General features: G+C 35.6%; 1 protein-coding gene and 2 non-coding genes across 3 annotated transcripts; 2 read left to right on the top strand and 1 right to left on the bottom strand.

The window, feature by feature from the left end:
• Positions 1 to 7451: 7451 nt before the first annotated feature.
• LOC142355647 (tryptophan--tRNA ligase, cytoplasmic-like) lies at positions 7452 to 20971 on the bottom strand. The gene is made up of 5 exons (XM_075407738.1): positions 20419 to 20971; positions 19618 to 19851; positions 18437 to 18683; positions 10712 to 10881; positions 7452 to 7779 (listed from the first exon to the last, which is right to left on the bottom strand). The coding sequence occupies exons 1-5, from the start codon at positions 20863 to 20865 to the stop codon at positions 7561 to 7563; spliced, it is 1317 nt and encodes a 438-aa protein (XP_075263853.1). The 5' UTR covers positions 20866 to 20971; the 3' UTR covers positions 7452 to 7560.
• Trnak-cuu (transfer RNA lysine (anticodon CUU)) lies at positions 10960 to 11032 on the top strand. Its single transcript has one exon. It is a non-coding gene; the product is annotated as a tRNA-Lys (tRNA).
• Positions 11391 to 11463, top strand: Trnak-cuu (transfer RNA lysine (anticodon CUU)). The gene has a single exon. It is a non-coding gene; the product is annotated as a tRNA-Lys (tRNA).
• Positions 20972 to 22133: the final 1162 nt, after the last annotated feature.

The raw sequence follows: 22133 nt of genomic DNA, 5'->3' as shown, positions 1-22133 counted from the left end.
TGATTAAATTACCTGTATAATGTTGATCAGGGTTATAGGGAATTTATCCACACACCTTTAGGATAACATGCTTGCCTTTTAACTTCTTACAAAATTTGGAACATTGAATTTGATGCTAATAGTGTGTAGAAAATTCAATGAGTCTTGGCAAACGAGGTTAATGAATTCAGAAGATGGCGAAAAGATGAAACAGATATCTTATCCACTGTCCCATTTGATGATTATGATACAAAAACTAATATTTTGCGAAACAGGTGTGATTAAGAAGACTTTGATAAGAGATTTTCGTGTTGTGTCTCTGTAGGACTTATGAGCTTTTTCTTTATTGTCAATGCAAACTATCCAATAATGACAATGAATGACAATGTCAATGCAAGGAAAGATTTGACTATGGACAAAGAGCAGATATGTGATCGAGGGAGAACTAAATTTAGTAGCAGTCAAGATTTCGCAAGCTCAAGCTTTTCTAATACAGGTCAGTTTGAGGATAGTGTTTCTGGACAGCTCAGGTTTCAACAGGAATCGATATAACTGCATATCGTGGAGCTCAATAAGAAACAAGTTCTGCGTTCTCAGACCTTCAGTGAACGTTCGTCAACTTAGGAGACGACTAAGCTCTTAGGGAGATGCTCAGAGCCTGAAAACTCAATCGTTCGGTTTCATCCATTCTTTATACGAAAAATCAACTCAAATCGTTCAAGCAAGCGAAATAATGTTCTGGAAAAGCCAAAACTGCTCGGCAACAATATCGCAAAGTATAGGTGAAAAACACTCTATCGAACCGCTGAAAACTTGAATTTTATATTCAAACGGCACATAAGCAAAGTAACCTGTTAACAATTGACTCTAGCAACTTCGTCCTGTAAAGACGTTAAGGCAATCGTCCTCCTTCCTGAGGTTCAAGGCAGAAAGCACACTAAACATGAACGGCAAATCTATTTACATTTTTGGCAGGTCTTTGTCTAAGATCGATCAATGATACATCTTTGAAACATAAAATTATTGAGCCTAAAAGGAGCACATTTGATAGTAGGCTCAACTAAATTAACTTTTTCCGAGCTCTCTACGTATTATATGCGCATTTAAACTTTTTTCGTGTGTTTCTATAGCCTTATTTGAATAGCGCGTCGCTCATTTACTTGCTGCTCTTTTCTTTACTCGATACCATCGTGGCACGGTTTCAAATAAAATGAAGATATTGAACAATCGTCGTACGAATGCAATTCAAGTAAAGATTTTTCTCGCTTACATTTGTTTACTCGGTAACACAAAGAAACACACTTACAAAAACTTTATCAAATTTTTTTTGCTAGCAATTAATGACAACTCTGCATACTGGGTGTGTTCATTCTAAAAATTCAACAAAGGGTCAAATTTTTCAAAAGCCGGGGCTTTAAAATTCAAACCGTTAAAAATGCGACAAAATATACCACTCTGCTATGCCCAGAAAATTGGAGAAAACCTGCATGAAGGGTAAAAAATACAAGCCAGACCAATACCTACCATAACAAGATCAGAAAGCATATATCAAGACTCTTGTTGTTCACAATACAGCGAAAGCTAAAAAATGATTTGTTCTCGAGCTTGGTACTCCATCTGCTGCGGTCACATCTTTCATTTTATCTTTTCTTCTGCAGTAAACAGATTTCACTAAATTTATGATTTACTTGGTTGTTTTTTTTGGGTTGCAATTTTCTAAAATAGCCGACAATTGCCGGTAAATAGCCGCCGTTGACGCGCTTGATGCACATCGGGATTGAAACAGAAAAAGAAAAAAAGAGACAAATTGAGTGAAAATTAAGAGAACTATTGAGGAAAATGAAAATATCTTGAATAATCCCCTGAGAGAACTTTTGATGAAAATGGCCTCGACATATAAACAGATCTTTGATTTTCTAAACATGTCTAATAACATGTCTAAAACTCGATTTTCTCAATAACATGTTTATAACATCCACTTGCATACCTTCAAATTGATTAACGAGGCTCTTGACACAGACCCCAACACGATAGTCTTCGCTACGAATAGCTGCTATCCAAAACGGACAAAATGGGAGTAGGAAGCTTATTTCCTCAAAGTTTTACTGACTACCTCAGGGATAAAAAGCACCATATGCGATTTGGTAACACAAAGTCAAAACAGCTGAGCATCACAAAGGCGTTTCACAGGGCTCAATTATGTAATTTACCTCAGATCTTTCAAAATTCAAACACCTTACTTTGTTCCAATGATATGACATTAATTATGAAAACGAATACCCAAATTGAAACTAATCAATGTAAAGCGCTTTGAACAATGCACCATGAAAAATGAAAGGCAGCTTACGGTCGTTATGAAATATTTATAATTTTGCGACGTAAATAGAAGTTAATTGTTGAATTCAAACAACTTAATCCACATGACGAATTGAAAAACGCGAGCAAATGTAAAATTGGACCGTAAATGGGTCAAGTAAATCAACGAAAAACTGAAAAAAAAACATTTCAGGCAGAGCTCCGGAAGGAAGTCGATGATAATACCGATTACTCTTTATCCATTGCCCTTTCTTCACTCTGAACACAGTCGGCAGATTGCCGGAAAATAGCCGCCGTTGACGCGCTTGATGCACATCGGGATTGAAAAAGAAAAAAAAAGAGACAAATTGACTAATTTTTTTCTGTCTTTTTTTAAGTGTCAAACAGTGTTCTAATTTGGCGTGCAGTTTTAGTTAGATTCTGAAACTATACTTAATTCAGCTTCTAAACTGAAAGCTAATAAGCTTAATACCGATATCAGCTAGCAAAAACTCTAATGAACTTCGATAACCTAATTCTCAAGCAATTAATGACCGGGTTTTATCGGTTTATCCTGTCTCTTTTGATATTTCTCTTTTGACGTTGAACGTATTCACTATTGCGTAATTGAATGCATGAAAGAATTTAAAATCCATTCAGTTGAAACATTGAGTGGAGTAAGCCAGAAGTCAAACGTGAAAATCATGACTAATGTAAAACGAAAAACCAGATCAAAAGGTAAAGCGAAATATAAAAACGTAGCAGAAAAAGTCCTGACGTACAATTCAAGACTTAGAACGGACTATGAGTGAATTGGGAAAACGGTTTCCAAAAAAAAAATCGAATAAAAAATCAAAGTTTAAATGCCGCATGCGAACAAAAACCACTAGCGAGAAAGGGTAATTTGGTTCAAACAACAAAGCGAGAAAGGGCAATTTGCTCATTTACTTGCTGCTCTTTTCTTTACTCGATACCATGGTTTCAAATAAATTTAAGATATTAAACAGTCGTCGCATGATTGCGAGTCAAAATGAAGATATTGAACAATCGTCGTACGAATGCAATTCAAGTAAAGATTTTTCTCACTTACTTTTGTTTACTCGGTAACACAAAGAAACACACTTACAAAAAGTTTTTCAAATTTTGTTCGACAGCAATTACTGACAACTCTGCATACTGGGTTTGTTCATTCTAAAAATTAAACAAAGGGTCAAATTTTTCAAAAGCCGGGGCTTTAAAATTCAAACCGATAAAAATGCGACAAAATATACCACTCTTCTATGCCCAGAAAATTGGAGAAAACCTGCATGAAGGGTAAAAAATACAAGCCAGACCAATACCTACCATAACGAGATCAGAAAGCATATATCAGGATTCTTGTTGTTCACAATAAAGAGAAAGCTAAAAAAATTTGATTTGTTCCCGAGCTTCGTACTCCATCTGCTGTGGTCACATCTTTCATTTTATCTTTTCTTCTGCAGTCAATAGATTTTGCTGAATTTATGATTTACTTGATTGTTTTATTTGGGTTTCAAATTTCTAAGAGCCGGCAGATTGCAGGAAAATAGCCGCCGTTGACGCGCTTGATGCACATTGGGATCGAAACAGAAAACGGAAAAAAAGACAATAAGACTGAAAAATAAAAACTTATTGAGCAAAAAGAAATATGTTGAATAATCCCCTGAGAACTTTTGATGAAAATGGTCTCAACATAAAAACAGATCTTCGATTTTCTCAACAACATGTCTAATAACATGTCTAAAACTCGATTTTCTCAATAACATGTCCGTCCTATAACATCCACTTGAAAATTCAAATTGATTAACGAGGCTCTTAACACAGACCCCAACACGAAAGTCTTCGCTACGAACAGCTGCTATCCAAAATGGACTAAATGGGAGTAGGAAGCTTATTGCCTTCAAAGTTTTACTGACTACCTCAGGGATAGAAAGCACCATATGCGATTTGGTAACACAAAGTCAAAACAGCTGAGCATCACAAAAGGCGTTTCACAGGTCTTAATAATGTAACTTACCTCAGATCTTTCAAAAATCAAACACGTTACTTTGTTCCAATGATACGAAATTAATTATAAAAACGAATACCCAAATTGAAACTAATAAACATAAAACGCTTTTAACAATGGACCATGAAAAAATAAAGGCAGCTTACGGTCGTTATAAAATATTTATAATTTTGCGACGTAAATAGAAGTTAATTGTTGAATTCAAACAACTTAATCCACAGGACGAATTGAAAAACGCGAGCAAATGTAAAATAGCTGGCAGATTGCCAGGAAATAGCCGGCAGATTGCCAGGAAATAGCCGCAATAGATTCGTAGATCGGCGGTCTTCAAAAACAGTACAAAATACGGACCAAAAAAATTCGTCATTTCATTGAAGGCCGATCTGTTATATTTTGATTAAAAATCTCTTTGAATTCACGTAAATAAAAGTCAATTTCAAAGTGAGGAAGTCATTTTTGAGTGAGGTAAGTCAAGTGTGACCAAAAATTTAATCACGCAAATGAACAAAAAAACTCGCTCCACTAAGAGCGAAAAATGACGTCACACATGTGATTCAGTTGAAATTGCATGAACGAATGAACAAAAAGTGGCTGTGACGTCATATGGTAGTAACAAAAATCATGATAGTAACAGAAATAAAAAAAACCAAGAGAAGGCCAATAATGGCCCCAGCTATCGCTGTGCGGCTATTAAAAAAAAATTTCAGGCACAGCTCCGGAAGGAAGTCGATGATAATACCGATTACTCTTTATCCATTGCTCTTTCTTCACTTAACTGAACATAGTCGGCAGATTACCGGAAAATAGCCGCCGTTGACGCGCTTGATGCACATCGGGATTGAAAAAGAAAAAAAAGAGACAAGTTGACTGAATTTTTTTCTGTCTGTTTTTGAGTGTCAAACAGTGTTCTAATTTGGCGTGCAGTTTTAGTTAGATTCTGAAACTACATTTAATTCAGCTTCTAAACTGAAAGCTAATAAGCTTAAAACCGATATCAGCTAGCAAACACTCTAATGAACTTCGATAACCTAATTCCTAAGGAATTAATGACCGGGTTTTACCGGTTTATCCTGTCTCTTTTGATATTTCTCTTTTGACGTTGAACGTATTCACTATTGCGTAATTGAATGCATGAAAGAATTTAAAATCCATTCAGTTGAAACAGTGAGTGAAGTAAGCCAGAATTCAAACGTGAGAATCGTGACTAATGTAAAACGAAAAACCAGATCAAAAGGTAAAGCGAAATAAAAAAACGTAGCAGGAAAAGTCCTAACGTACAATTCAAGACTTAGAACGCACTATGAGTGAATTTGGAAAACCATTTCCAAAAAAAATCGGATAAAAAAAATCAAAGTTAAAATGCCGCACGTGAACAAAAAACCACTAGCGAGAAAGGGGCAATTTGGTTCTAATAAAAAAACTAGGCCTAGAATGAACTATGCATCGATTAGAAAAACCATTAAGAAAATCTGATCCAAAAATTTTAAAAACATCGCCGGCAAATTGCCAGAAAATAGCCGCAATAGATTCGTAGATCAAAAAAAAACAGAAAGACAGACCAAAAAAATTTGTCTTTTCATTGAAGGTTGATCTGTTATATTTTGATTTAAAATCTGTATAAGTTATTGCTGCCTCTATTAGCTGATCTCAAATAGCCTGAGTGGCACACACCCATTTGACCTTATCTCTTTGAATTCACGTAAATAAAAGTCAATTTCAAAGTGAGGAAGTCATTTTTGAGTGAGGTAAGTCAAGTGTGACCAAAAATTTAATCACGCAAATGAACAAAAAAACTCGCTCCACTAAGAGCGAAAAATGACGTCACACATGTGATTCAGTTGAAATTGCATGAACGAATGAACAAAAAGTGGCTGTGACGTCATATGGTCGTAACAAAAACCATGACGACGAAATAAAAAAACATAGCAGGACAAGTCCTGACGTACAATCAAAGAAATTTCATTGACTAAACAGAAAACTAGACCTAGAACGGACTATGAATGGACTGGAAAAACCATTTAGAAAAAAAATCCGATCCAAAAAATCGAAAAAACAGTAAAAATCAAAGTGAAATTGCCGCATGTGAACAAAAAACCACTACCGATAAAGCGAATTTTTTTTCAAACACCGTATTCTCACTACTTTAAAATTAGAGCGAAAAAATTTCACGCCGCAAAACCACTCGCTTTTTCGCTCCATTTCGTGTTTCGGCGTGACCAAAATCACTACTCCAATTTGACTTCAAAAATCATGGAAATGTGTGAACAGATCTTAAAAAAAAGACAGCGCCCCAATACAATTCAAATTCTTTGAATTGTAAAAAACCAAGAGAAGGCCAATAATAGCCCCAGCTATCCCTGTGCGGCCATTAAAAAAACATTTTCTTACTCTGCTTTAAAATAAGAGTGAAAAATTTTCACGCCGCAAAACTACTCGCTTTTTCGCTCCCTTTCCTGTTTCGGCGTGACCAAAATCATTACTCCAATTCGACTCTAAAAATCTTAAAAATGTGTGAACAGATCTTAAAAAAAAGACAGCGCCCCAATACAATTTGGATTGTAAAAAAGGAGAGCGCCTAAATAATAGCCGTTTGAGAGGCTGACCGCGCCTATTAAAAATAAGGGAAATAAAAAAACTATCTTTTACATTCATCAAGTTCTTTTTTAGTAGTTCTGGCATACTAAATTCTGTGCTTATAAGAAGACATCTATTGTTTCACTTACCTAGAAAAAAATGTTGCTTAAAAATTGTACTAATAGCTACGCTTTTTGCAGCATCTAGTCGAGTTTTATTTTGTAGTTAGGAAAATTATATAGCTCATATTCAGCTCCGTATCGTGTGCAGCTGGCTTCCTGCTGTAAAATACTTCAGAATTGACTTGGAAATATTTCACATAAAATGTCGCTAATTCCTGAGAATCACCTTCTGCTTAACTATTGGGACGCTCAATGAAGTCTTTTATTTGAAATTGCCAAAACTCGAATTAATCTTTTTGTATTAATTTAAAAGCCTTAAACTGTAATTCATCAAATCACTTCGCAATATATTAGTTGCACCTCTCAAACAACAATGTAACATTAAAATAATTTACAGAAACCAGTCCTTTAAACTATGTCGGTCTTCTTATTTGTAAGACTTTGAAAACAGAATATCAAATGTCAATATTTATTTCGAAGCCATTCGCATATTATAAATTCATAAAACAATAATTACATTCATTAAACCATACATACCAACACAGATAGATGACATGGCATATTTTACTTTTTCTGAAAAGAAAACTGCAACTTTCTAGGCCGCATAAATTCATCAATAATCTCTTCGGTGACTTCAGCTCGTCTTTTCTGATGCTCCGCAACAAGTTCTTGTAACAGTCCGATTAGCTTGGCTTTCAGCTCTCCTGTCAATAAAGCACCACTTGTGTAGTCTTTTCTAATCTGTTCCAGTTCGTCGTCGTCCTCCAAGAAGAACGTCAAGTACTGCAAAAGATGGGTCTTTTCTTTCCCAAGGAATGAATTTCAAATTTGGCTGACAAATTGTTGATAAACAAACATTTTGAATAGTTCGTTGGTCAACGTAGTTTTTTTTGTGAAATATTTTGAAAACGTTTTTTGCTTTAATCTACCAAAATATTTTAGGAAACATTTCACAAAAAACTACGTTAACCGACGAACTATTCAACATCTTTATCAACAATTTGACAACCAAACACCCCCGAAGGTTATACTAAACCACTTTCGAGAGGAAATCAAATTTTAAAAATAATTTTGTTTGAGCTTTGAATTCCCATCAAAATCGTTGCGGTCTAAATATCGGAGATATTTGATATGAAACTGCTGAGCTCCAGTAGTTCATTCACCGTAATTTTCCGTACATTTTGAGCAAAAATTCCATGAAAACAATCAGTGAATGAAAAAGAGGTTAACACATGACACTAAAGGAAAAAAACAACTATATATTGAATACATAAGAGCGCCTGACTGTTCAAAAAAATTACTAGAGAGTCACAGAAAACTCCAGAACGCTTCGTAAAATTTTCCACTATCGTAATAACTCAACAACGTTAGAAGACTGTTATGCGTGAGGGGCTTTTTCGATTTGCAAAGTCTATTTTGGACAAAAAAAACATTTTCTTAGTCGATTAAAAGAACCACCATATTAAATTTGCACCAAAGTGAAAAAAATGTGATCGGAGAATGCATAATAGAATTTTTCTTCAACATACTCATCTTCTTAAATCCCTCTGGTTTTATGCCAAGCCTATAAACAACTGCTAATTAGTGTAAAAAATGGCATCACAACAACGCAGTAAAAAAGCAGTGAAAGGACGGCATGGTTAGCAAAACTCTTTTGAAATTTGCGGCGTCCAAAAAGATAAAACAAAAAAAACACAATCTTCAGACAAAGAAAAAAGGAATATAACACAATGGCAGGATGTGTCTTGAATTACAATTCAAAATTTTTTCACTGACAAAATCACAACATGGACCATGAATTGCCAAAGAGTGGAATTTGAGAAGCAATTCAAACTAAATGCAGCACGTAAAAATCTTTCATAAAACAAGAAAAACTCGAGCAGCAAGCAAAAGTCACTTTTTTTCAAATGTATAGGTAATCACAATACCACTCAAAACTCATTTATCAAAATGTGTGAACATTAGAACAGCACCCCAATTCAATTCCTAATCTTTGATTTTTAACGAAGGCAAGTTCCGCAATAAAAATACGTTTGGTTTACATCTTCGCAACTGCAACAATATCGACAAAACAACCTGCTAACGTCCAACTAATTGACCTCAAAAGACAGGCGATGGGATAGGCTTCAGAAGTAGCTAGATTATACTGGGTATTCGACTTCGGTGAACCGTACACATTGAACTTTCTTAAAATCTTCGAAATCCGCACAGCAAATTAATTTCCTCGTTCTATGCCAGGTAAAAAAACTTCTGATGACTATACTACCTTCTATTTTCATTCCTTTCTGCGAAAAGTAGCTCTCGGTGAAAGGCAATCATCACAGTAAAATTTTTACAAAATTTTTGTGTCTTGACATCTTCAGACGGTACCTCGCTATTTCTATTACTCTGACAAAACAAACCGGCTACCACGGACAATTAGCAGAGAGCAATTCTTATCTTGCATATTTCTGACAAAAAAACGCTTATCCTGTACAAATTTGACAGAAAATTAATATCTTGAAAGATTCTAGCAGAAAGAATGTTAATCTTCTGACAGATTATGCCGGAAGTTTGCAAGATAGCCATTCGACTTTGACTGGGACAGCAGCTTTAGTGCATAGTACAAGTTGAGACCGATAAACCTAACATACCTGCACTACTAAGATCACAAAACGATCCAGCAGAAAATTGCAGAATGACCCATTGAAACCAATCAATTGCGACAAAAAAATAGAGAGCAAGTAAAGGTGGGTATTTCCCATTATAGCCCCCAAGCCTAGTGGTCATATAACGTATGACCCCTCCCCCATCATGCTAAGCATACCATAATATGGGGCTATAATGCAGAAAACCTCAATTAACAAGAAAAGCTATATTTCAAAGCACTCAAAACTTCAAATAATTCTGCTAAACTACAGAATTATATCTTTTATGTCTTGCTAGCAACTTCGGCGAACTATTCACTTCGGAGATTAGAAAAAATGAACACAGACAGCAGATTGCCGTAATAGCTGCAAAACAGACTTACGTGATGCAGAATATAGATAGCAACATGTAGAGAACTGAGTTGATGCAGTTGTCAACCTTTTTAATGATTAAAACGCTGTCAAAATCGTTCTTCTCAAAAACAATCAAATTCGTTACTTTAGTTTGGTCGCCATGCTTTATTATTAATATGATAAATTTATAGGAGTCATACATTCCCCATGATAGGGGTAAGAGTGATCTCAAGTGACCTTAATAAAGTTTGAAATCATTTAGAGAGTGAGGTAAGTCAGTTCAAAAGAACTTATCACGCAGTTCAGCTTAAAACTCATCGCCACTTAGTTTTAAGAAAGGACGTCACCAATATGAAAACAGCAAAAGAGCAGCGAAGTAGCATCATGAAAAGATCAAAAAAATAGCTCTTTTGCAGTGTGCGGCTTGAAAAATGCAGAACGAAAAAGAGCGTCAGACGACGAAACAAAAACAAAAACCAAGATCATCGCAAAATAGCTACGCTAAGCTTACATCTTTGCATCTATAAGAAGAAGAGCTAAATTGTCTGTCCTTATAGTTCCATCTCTTTCTATTCGACATAAGATCATAAGTCAGAGGCAAAAAGACCAGCAGGACCATTAATTGCAATCAACTTTGTTTCAGAGCGATCAATGAAAAGATCCAATATCAGCTAACTGTTATCAAAATTATCTTATTGATTTGTTCAAAATAGAAATAGGGAAAGAAAGAGTGCCTGGTATGCAATGTCGACGTCACAATTGCCTCCCAGCTGTCTGTGCTCCTCTATTGTGGCCTGTCCTCCTGAGAAGGCGTGTTTGTTCACCTTAGTTTTAATCTTCTTCGCAGTGTCTGTCAGGAAGATCGATGAGGTCTCATCACTCGCAGACATTTTGCACTGTGCACCTTAAATCAGACATGAAACTTCAAATCCCTGCACTTTTTCTACATGCGGCTAACTCAATGCTACTGCGCAATTTGCAAGCCCGGCTAGCTCAGTCGGTAGAGCATGGGACTCTTAATCCCAGGGTCGTGGGTTCGAGCCCCACGTTGGGCGTATCTTTTAAAGTCAAGATAATTCAAAATCTTAAACAAGTTATTGTCCTAAGTTGCACTAATCCTTCATATGACTACCAAAAGTAACTCGCCTTCAAAGACTTTAAACAAATATACAGTGATTCTGAGATTCTGTTCGTCAGATATTGCGCCATCAGTATTCTTGTTGAGTTTAAATGAGGTCTTTCCAACTATACCTCCCTACCTGCTTTGTGATCTCATAAAAACATAGACCCCCCATATCCGAAGAAAAGAACCGTAAATGTAGTATAATAGGGGCTATAATTTAGTGTGCCGGGGCGATGATGGGAAAATGCTCATAAATTACAAGCCATAAATATGTTGCCTTAATTTGGCAAGCCCGGCTAGCTCAGTCGGTAGAGCATGGGACTCTTAATCCCAGGGTCGTGGGTTCGAGCCCCACGTTGGGCGTTTTTCAAAATATTAATAGAAGAGAAATCTATTTATTGCATTACGGTTAATTGGCAATATTTGTCACCCCATACACAATTGACCCCATCAATTGTCACGACCTGTTCAATACAACGATTGAAAAGATCTTCCATAAAATTACTCCCATTCTTAAAACAAATGACGTGGTTTTTGTAAACATACTTGACGAACTGTTTCTGAAAGAAACCTAATCAAAACATTTAATTCCCTAATCAAAGCATGGAAGCCTTTCTTATCAACATGCATTTTACGAAACAACCATTTATCTAGTAAATGAATAATTAATGCAATATGAACATTATCGATGTCATTTTTGTAAAAAAAAAAGGTGAAATTAACGCAAAGACTGACAAATTTGGAAAATTACACAAAACACAGATCTGGAAAAAAATGCCAAGCAAAAAAATAGATCGAGAAAAGCAGAGTAATCAAAATAATCAGCATTACCGGAACGGTTTCCTAAAATTAAACATTCCGGGAATGAACTAAACAGCCAAGATACCAGACTTAATTAGCTTTGATGAAGAAACATCATCACAAAGCCTGTAAGAAAAGTTGATCTTCACTATATTCAAGCTGTCTACTCACCCATTTATCAGCCTAGACTCACAAATAAAGCTATAATGACCAAATTTTTACAATCCAAAAAGTAAACAAACCCGGCAGATTGTCGGAAAATAGCCGCCGTTGATTCCAATAAGCATGATTGGGATTGAAAGAATAGAAGATATTGAAAAAAAAGATTTTTGTTCAAAAACATTTTTAAGTCCGATTTATTTTGATGGCATTTCTTCGTAGTTGAACATACTTCTGTTTCTTAGAGAGAGGCTACATGGGCTACTATCAATACCAATAAGCACAAGAGATGGTAACTAAGACATATAGGAACGACGTTCAAATAGAGGGCATCTAAAATTAGGCTTTATGGGTTTATCCCGTTTCTATTTCTGACTTCAATTTTTTTATACTGACTCCGTTCCATTTGAATTGCTTTGCTGAGCAACTGATGTTCAAATTCACTTTTAGCAGAATGAGAGGAGAGAAACTAGCTAAGAGAAGTCAAAAAGATTTCACGCAAAATGTCGAAAAAGCAGCAAAATGGTAAAGCGGAAAAAAGTTCGACGAAGTGAAAAAAAATAGGAGCGCTATAATAGCCAGCTGAAAAGATGAGGGCGGCTATTAATAAACATACCCGGCAGATTGCTGTAAAATAGCCGTCGTTGATTCCAATAACCATGATTGGGATTGAAAGAATAGAAGATACTCAAAAAAAAAGATTTTTGTTCAAAAACATTTTCAAGTCCGATTTATTTTTGATGGCATTTCTTCGTAGTTGAACATACTTCTGTTTCTTAGAGAGAGGCTACCAGGGCTACTATCAATACCAATAAGCAGAAGAGATGGTAACTAAGACATTTAGGAACGACGTTCAAATAGAGGGCATCTAAAATTAGGCTTTATGGGTTTATCCCGTTTCTATTTCTGACTTCAATTTTTTTATACTGACTCTGTTCCATTTGAATTGCTTTGCTGAGCAACTGATGTTCAAATTCACTTTTAGCAGAATGAGAGGAGAGAAACTAGCTAAGAGAAGTCAAAAAGATTTCACGCAAAATGTCGAAAAAGCAGCAAAATGGTAAAGCGGAAAAAAGTTCGACGAAGTGAAAAAAAATAGGAGCGCTATAATAGCCAGCTGAGAAGATGAGGCGGCTATTAATAAACATACCCGGCAGATTGCCGGAAAAAAACCGCCGTTGATTCCAATAAGCATGATTAGGATTGAAAGAATAGACTATATTGAAAAAAAAAAGACTTTTGTTCAAAAATATTTTTAAGTCCGATTCTTTTTGATGGCATTTCTTCGTACTTGAACATACTTCTGTTTCTTAGAGAGAGGCTACAGTGGCTACTATCAATACCAATAAGCATAAGAGATGGTAACTAAGACTTATGGGAACGACGTTCAAATAGCGGGCATCTAAAATTGGGCTTTATGGGTTCATCCCGTTTCTATTTCTGACTTCAATTTTTTATACTGACTCTGTTCATTTTGAATTGCTTTGCTGAGCAACTGATGTTCAAATTCACTTTTAGCAGAATGAGAGAAGAGAGAAACTAGCCTAGAGAAGTCGAAAAGATTTTACGCAAAATGTCGAGAAAGCGGCAAAATGGTAAAGCGAAAAAAAGTTCGACGAAGTAAGAAAAAATAGGAACTATAATAGCCGAAGTAGGAACGAAGTAAGAACTATAATAGCCGGCTGAGAAGATGAGGGCGGCTATTAATCAGAGCTGTTCTCGAAGACATTGACGTAAGGAAGTCAATAGGCTTTGATGACATAAACCGGTTTTCTTTTTTGAAAAAAATATAGCACAACTACTGAGCCATGCCTTTAATCTCAAGTTTCTTAGTACAAAAAGGGAAAATGCCTGAAAAATCCCCCACATGAAGTACTGGTGAAGTGTCTCGAAACATCAACATGGATTTACCATGAATATCTGTTCTTTGCAATCTTCTGATAAACCTAAAACTGATAACGAAGACCTTGACGCAGACCCTAACACGATAGACCTCCTTTTTCATACGCACTTTCCCGTCCAATAAGGTAGCTCACAAATATGCAAACCAAAATGAGTGTGTGAAGCTGTTTCCTTCAAGTTTTGACTAACGACTCGGCAAAAAAGTAAGCATTATAAAGGGCGTTCCAAGTGCTCAATTATATGATCAGTCCTGTTTTGTTGTTTTATTGACGATTTACCTCAGATAATTCAAAAATCGTGCACAGTACTTATTTGCTGATCATATGGAAATCATTAGAAAATTATAACTATCTTAAAATAATTTTTGCCTAAATCGTGTTGAACTATGGACTATGAAAATTAAAATGCCATTTGCGGACGGAAAGAATTGTTTACACTTATGCGATACAAACAGAAAATATTTGTTGAACTAAAAATTTTTTAATCCATGTGACCATATAAAAAACGCGACCATATACGAGAAGTTGATAAATATTCAAACACCAAATAAAATCTTTCAAAACGTTGTTCCTTTTAAGGTCCTTTTTTAAAAATGAAAATAATGGAAACTATTTTTGTTTTTAAAGAAGGGCCTTAAAAGGAACAATTTTTTTTAAAAAAGTTATTTCAATTTGAATAGCACTTTTTATCAACTACTTATACGCAAATCTGGGGCAAGTGGGTCACAGATAAACTGAAAAAAAGCTTTTTACATATTGTTCTTGATACAAACCTAACTTCTTTGTAACTATTAGACCTCCCAAATCTGCGAAAACAACTCTGATATCCCTAAATTGTGAAAAATCTGAAAAAAACCAAAGGACAGATAACAAGGGTCAGTCTTGGAAAAGACCGATGCAGCTATTGGTTTCGAACTCGTAGTGTTGTCAACATTTACTCCAATAGGTCAATTTTTTCCATCAATTGCCATGAAAAACGTGTTAAAAGATAAAGTAAAAAACTCATGCACGCGATTGCCAATTTTGGCTAAATTTGTGAATGCTTTTCAAAATCTAGAGGGATTTCCCCAGCTGTTGCTGGAGACAGACAACAAATAAGCATATAAACATAGAAACAGGTACGATTTTAGTACAATATTTACACAGAATTCAATCATCACAGAATTTTGATTATCCATCACAAATTTTCTTTTTTCATCACATTCTTAGCATGTTTCGTGTAGGAATGAACTTTGTGAATAATATCAAGGTACTTAATTTCGGTGGTCTAATAAATTTTGAAAATATTTTACGAGAGTTAGTGGGCGGAAAGCGTGTTAGGCAATGAATGATTATCGGTTGGGCATAGGAAAAAAGCTTGCCATAGAACGCGTCCGGGACCCATTTAAAACCGTGAAAACACTGAAACAAAACCATTTTTTCCAATATTCTTGAATAAAAAATTATGAATCCTCTGCAAAGTTGCGTCAAAAAACTTAGCTGTCAAACTACAGATAGACGGCAAATTGCCGGAAAACAGCCGTCATTGAACCACTCGACGGACGTCGAGATTGAAACGGAAAAAATGAGATTTTTTTCAAAAAGTTTCTAATTTGGTGTCTGCCATTTGTGCAATCCTTAGAGGGCTCTCTAAACTGACGGCCCTCTAGCATAATACTAATGCCAGCAATCGTTCTAATAAACTTTGATAACCTAATGCACCATGACTTAATGACTGGGATTTATCGGTTTATCCAGTCTCTGGAAATATGTTAAATCCATTCAGTTGAAATAGTGAGTGAGGTTAGCCAGTCATGAAAAGTGAAGGCCGTGACTTATGCAAAACGAAAAACATGATCGAAAGGTAAAACGAAATAAAACAAAGCAGGACAAATACTGAGCTACAATCCAAAGTACTGGACTAATTAAGGACCTCAAAAAGCAACATTTGTCCAGCAACATTGAATGTGACAGGCAACAAAGCACATGATAATATATAAACAAAAATAACAAAAAACAATCATCCTACAATCAACTGAAATTTTTTCCAATAAGTAGTTTTTATTTAAAAAAAATAAATTAACACAATTTATAAACGTTGACACTAAAGTAACTAAAACTTCAAGATACCACTTAAAATTATTGCATACTTCCAATTACGCCTCCATAGAGAACCAATTAGACAATACATTGATTAGAATATGAAACTGTGCAACAAAAAGAACTACAAAACGAGCAAATCGTGTAATTTCATTGAAAGGACGCAGCCTCAAATCATATAAACCATTAACAGCCCTTTGATGCACTTAAAAAACAACTATGCATCATTAGAACACAAGTAAGACCTATTAAAACCACTATCTAAATATTCAGGAGAAAAACACTGAAATTAGAAGTCAAATTACAGAAATTTAAATTTGCTTTCAAAAACAAAAAATAGCAGTTTCTCACTCAATTTTTCACTTAATTTAAAAATGCCACTTCAAAACTACTTTATTATTAGCCACTTTACTACTCCAACGTGAATAAAATTAGAATTCTAATTTGAATTCCCATTTTTATGAAATAATCGAAAATAGCGAAACACATCTGAAAAAAACAGCGCACCAATGCAATCAATAAAGTTTATCAAGAAAGCGCCTAACCATTTCAAAGCTGTAGATTTTTAGACCCATTGGTGTTTGTTTGAAAAATCTATGAAAAAACATTGATGCAAAAAAAGGATAGCAACTGTTATCTCCCAACTTACAGGACGAGGCAACAAAACACAAGGGGAACTTTTTTCAACCAACCTTGGTCGATGAATACTCAAAAACGACTGAGCATAAAACAGAAAAGATTTCTCGAATTTCCTATTCATGTTGAAAAAACAAATTTCAAAAAAAAATTAAAATTGCACCAACCTTTAAACGCTTGCTAAGCTGCTATGTGCAAATCTGTGTTGCTTGAATTGAACTTAAACAAACGAGGAATTCCGATAAAACTTCACAAAATAATCAAAATTTTGATCTTTCCGTTGCATCTACGCTTAGATCTTTTTCAAACATTTTGTGCCATTGATTTTAAGAAAATAAAAAACGAAGCATATAGTACCAAAAAACTCACCCCGATATGAGTTGCATAAGGCCACATATAAGTTACTTCTCAACGAACCGATTGATCCATTACGATGAAAAAAAAACTTTTTTTTTTCAATTGTTCGGTTTAACACTTATTTCGGTAGAGACATTTTCTTGTTTCCGGCAGGTTTGAAGCAATTTAAAATCCATGTAGATAAAAAAATTATTTGTTTTGTTTCTGAATGACTGGCAGCCCAAGTTTCAATTATCCTTCCATCACTTTTTCATTTGAAAAATTTCAAAAAATATTGGGCTTCGAAATGGAAACCATCGGCGACATGTAAATACTCGCTGTTTTATTTTGTCAATAAAGTAAATCTGTTGAACCAACAGATTGTTTTACCGAGAAACGAACAATAATTGGGATGCTGCATTTGATAAAAAAACATGACCGACTAACGTCGAGCGAAATGCTCTCAAACGACTGGCGAGCGGTTCGCTTCGTCAGTAGCTAGCCAGGGGGGGGGCACCGGAGGCTGATGGGTGCAACACTGGGTTGGGGGCAACAGCGCGGTGGGGGTGGAGGCAATAGTGGAGGTGGGGGGTCAACAGGGAGGGGGGTCTCAGCCTCTAAGAACCGCCCTTCACACACTATAAGTTTAAGTCTCCAAAACAATTTGAGCTGAAACAGAGCTGAAAAGCTCTAAGAGCACTTAATGCCCGCTGGGCGCTTCCTGTTTATCCCGTTTTTGAGGACGAAAAGTCAAAAGCGTCAGACGAAAAATTGGTCAAGCGAAAAATCGCATAAAAAAAAGACCGACAGGACTAATATAATTGCTACAAACTTCGTTTGAGAGCAATTAATAATGTTCTAAAAGAAAAGCGCAAAAACGGTCAAGCGAAAAATTTGCATTAAAAAAGACCAACATGATTAATATAATTGCAACAAACTTCGTTTGAAAGCAATTAAAAAGAAAACTCAAAAAATTTTATGCTCAAAAAATGTTTTCGATTGAGTTTGCGGGTTGGTAAACTTGCTGGCATAATTCGATTCTGTGGTGTGAGCCTCTTAGGAACCGACTGGAATGCCTGTTGCAAATTGTGGGAAACACTTTGATTTCGTTCGAAAGTTCAGCTCCTTGGGGCGAATTGTTGAGGATGAGAGGGGTCGGAACATTGTGAGCGTACGCACATTACCAAGCCTCCTTGTTAGAAAAATTTGTGTAACAATACCAAAACTCCCAAAATATGGAAAAATTGAAATAAAAATAGTCGCAAAACTGAAAGGTAAAAAATGAAACAATGTAATTTAGTTAAACAATGTACTAGCAGTACTTTAATTTCCAATGTTCTTGAGGGCATTGTTTGAGAGAATCTGAGAAAAGGTAAACAGCTGAATTCACTTTGCGAAAAGAACGTAATATAATGGGATAACACCTTGTAAAGCGGGGAAGAAGGTAGAGTGTAAAAGCGCTGGCTTCGGGAATCCGACCCTAGGCGCCACATCTCTCGTCATTCTGAAGTAGGGATCCTGATCAATTGCACAGGGGATGAGGCAGGGGATTGATTTGTTCTCTCCAAAAGTGTCTGGGAAGGAACTGGCCACTGCTGGTGCAGCCTGGACTGCCGGAAAGGCAATTTTGCCAATACAGTCACTGTCCCCGAAGCCAAAGATTCCTTTCACCTGGAAAAAAAGGCAAATCACTACTGTACTGAGAGAGGGCGGATAAGAATTTTTTTCAATAATTCTTAAACTAAAGCTTATTTTTTGGAATTTAAATTTTTTGGATGCAAATGCAGAAATCATATTCAGATGTTTAAATATTTATTGTTCTCTTATAAATTGATTTTACTTAAATTAAATACATTAATTTTTGCCAATTGTTGCCAGTTTTGTTAAACAACAGACTTGTAGAGGTCAGGCAGTAAAAAGTTGCTCATATGAAAATACACCAAATTGTTTTTCTTTCTCCCGTAAACGAAATTTGCTTTCGTTAGCATGTGTAAAATATCAATAAAACGATCGGAAACATTGAGGCCAATCAAAACAATAATGATCATAAACCGGTTGGACACGATAATAACTCAACACAAACACTTCACTCATATCTGACAGTTCATCAAGAGGCTTTGAAGAAGCCTAGTCAAGTGATGCTTCGAAGCAGTTTAAAGACAATTAGCAAAAACCTCTTCTTCAAAAACTAACAATTCTCTTTCCTCTTTCCTCAAATAATATTCATTATTGGGAATAGCAAATAAAATTACTAAGAAAAGTAATAAGGTAAAAAAAGGACGGAGTAAAAAAGTACTAGTGTCTAAAAAAGATTATATGACAATTTACCCAATTCCATTTTACCCAAAGCCAACTCATCCAATGCTTTGATCTTTTCGTTCAATTATCCAATGTTCGGTTGTGATAGTTTCATATCACGTCCCATGGGCCATTTAATTATAAGTCGGCTAAATAGTAGTTTTCGCAGGTTGGGTATAATGGCATTGGGTAAAATGGAATAGCGTAAATTGTGATGAAACCGTAAAAAAAGTATCAGTGAGTAAAAAAGTACAAGCTGGTAAAAAATTACTACTGTGAAAAAATCTAAAAAATGAAACGTTCATACCTGGTTGAAGGTGACACATCTTTGGATGTCGATAATATTGCCATAGAACTCCGGCCTCTGTCCCATGTAAGTGTAGTCACTGAATATGAATGTCTTGTTCACATCGAATCCACATGCGATGATGTCTTTGGTGTTCTCTCTAGCCAACTTGATGGCCTCTTTGCGGGAGAGTCCCTTCCACAGAGACTTCTCATCATCTGTCAGCTGGACTACCAAAGGCACGTCGAATATTTCCTACAGCAAGGGGCGACTCCGTTAACAGGGAAAACTTGCAGGTTATAAATATTTAAAACTTGGGTCTTTTACCATCCACCTCCGTTACATTTCCGGCATTACATTTCCAGCAATTGGGTAGTACAAGCTCCATGCCCACTAAAGGGGGGCTATAATGAGAAAAGTCCGAGAGATTCAGTTTAGCATTGCCGTTTTAATTTAACCGACAAGTTGTGACATAAATCTGCGAAAACAGCTTTAGCATAACTACCTCATTTATCCTTTGTTCAAAAATACCAACAAGATTCAAGAATTTTGAATTCTTCAGCATCTCGCAAGCGTTCAGACGCAAACAAGAAAAACTGATTAACTTGACTAGAATTGAACTTTTTTATTGAATTCAGTTTACGAACTTTTAAACAAAACATTATTAAACTTTAACTATTTTTGTGGGCAATAGTATAACGTAAACAATTTTTGGAAGTGAATGGGAAGTGAATCTCGAAATTTGAATAGGCCGAGATTTAGCTTTACAAGGATACATATCATGACTGACTGAGTAATCCGAATTGTTAGATCAGAGTTTACCTGAAGCCACTTTGTCATGACGAAGGGAATCAAATGACCAACATGCATCGATTCACTTGACGGACCTCTTCCGGTGTAGAGATAAAAAGGCTCCCCCTTCTCATACCGCGACAGAATATAATTCATATCTCGATGCGAGAAAAATATCCCACGCCTCAAAAACCGATGACACTTTTTCCCAGTTACAGTTTCGAGCTTCTCAAGCAAAGTAGTGTCAATTTTTGAACTTCCGAAACGTTCTATAAGTTTGGCTTTGTCGATTCCTCGAGCTGATGATGTCTTGACAGTCCAGGGATCCACAACATCTTCATCGTCTTCTTCCTCAATTTGATTACCTTTCGGTTTTGTTTCATCTTTTGGCACGTGTGTGTCTGAACCGACTTGCATATCGCCCACAGCTTGGGCCAGGTTGGGTTCTGTTTCTGGACCATCAGTTGTATCACCCATAACTCAATCTGAATTTAACACCTTCTGATTATTACTGGCAATAAATTTTCTTCACCAGTTAACTGTGTTCTGATGATATTGAAAGGCTCGTTGTGTTGAACTGATATTAGTGAGCAAAGATAGAGCTTACTGAATACATAGTAGTAATTTTGTCATATGACGTCACTTTCTAAACAGTTGGCTGATGCAATATTTTGTTACAAGTTATAATGCTGTATTAAAAAGTATGGATTACTTATGGCAATCGCCGAATGGCCGCCAGTGGGTCTAGCAGTCACCTGAAAACGAAAAATAAAGTAATTATTTGAGCAATGGGTAAACTAATCATGAGATCTTAACACAATCATTGACACCAATTTGCCGATTCCGAAGAACTTAGTCAATTAACCAATTTCTAATGTGTAGCAGGAGACAATTATTTACAGAACTTAATTTCATAAAAAGGACCGAATGTTCGTTTCTTGAATTTATGAGTGGTCCATGTGAAACAGAAGTTTATAATTCAAAAATCGAACGCCACATTTTTTCTGCTGAAAAGCATTCGAAGGCAGTTTTTCACACTTACAAACTGTCAACCAGAACGTGTTTCTCAGTTACAGCTTTCTAATAAATATTTAAGTCGAGGAAAGAAAAGTCGCTTATTTCATACGACAAGAAAAAAAAATTGCGTCTCTTTTGAGAAGTACATTAACCGGCACAAACGTTTCGACAATGTAAGCATGTTACGATTGCAAGAGTTACTTTAAATGGCCAATAAAAGAATGACAAAATTCGACAAAAGCCACTGTAGATATTTTGCGATGAATGACCAATCTCCTATTTTCAACAATCCAATAAAAAATCGCAAAAAAATCACAAAGCTTTCTTTGTATGAACTGAAAAAAATGGATGAATTTCATTTCAAATTATACGTTAGCAACTTAGCAAGATCCGATAAACCACTTTTAATATTAGTCACACGAAATCATAGAGCAACACGAGCACCCGCGCTTCAAAAAATAGCAACTATAATTGGTGGAAAGCATATAAAAAACATCACTTTTTTATAAATAATTAATAATTATTAAACCTCAAGCAGCCCAAATATTCAAAATTAATTTTCTAGCGTTTTCAATAGTAAATTTGAATAAAAAATGTTACGGGAAACTTTATTTGCAAGTTAGAGGCACAAAACCACACAGCCACAAAACCGACCTATTTTTGATTATGACTGCTTTATTAAAGTAGGATAATAAAAGTAAGACATGGATCTTTGACGCACTTTTCAT

Source organism: Convolutriloba macropyga, chromosome 2 (assembly GCF_964194025.1).
Source record: "Convolutriloba macropyga chromosome 2, txConMacr16.3, whole genome shotgun sequence".
NCBI lineage: Eukaryota > Metazoa > Xenacoelomorpha > Acoela > Convolutidae > Convolutriloba > Convolutriloba macropyga.
The sequence above is the reverse complement of the archived record's forward strand: the minus strand, read 5'-3'. Positions and strand labels throughout refer to the sequence as shown.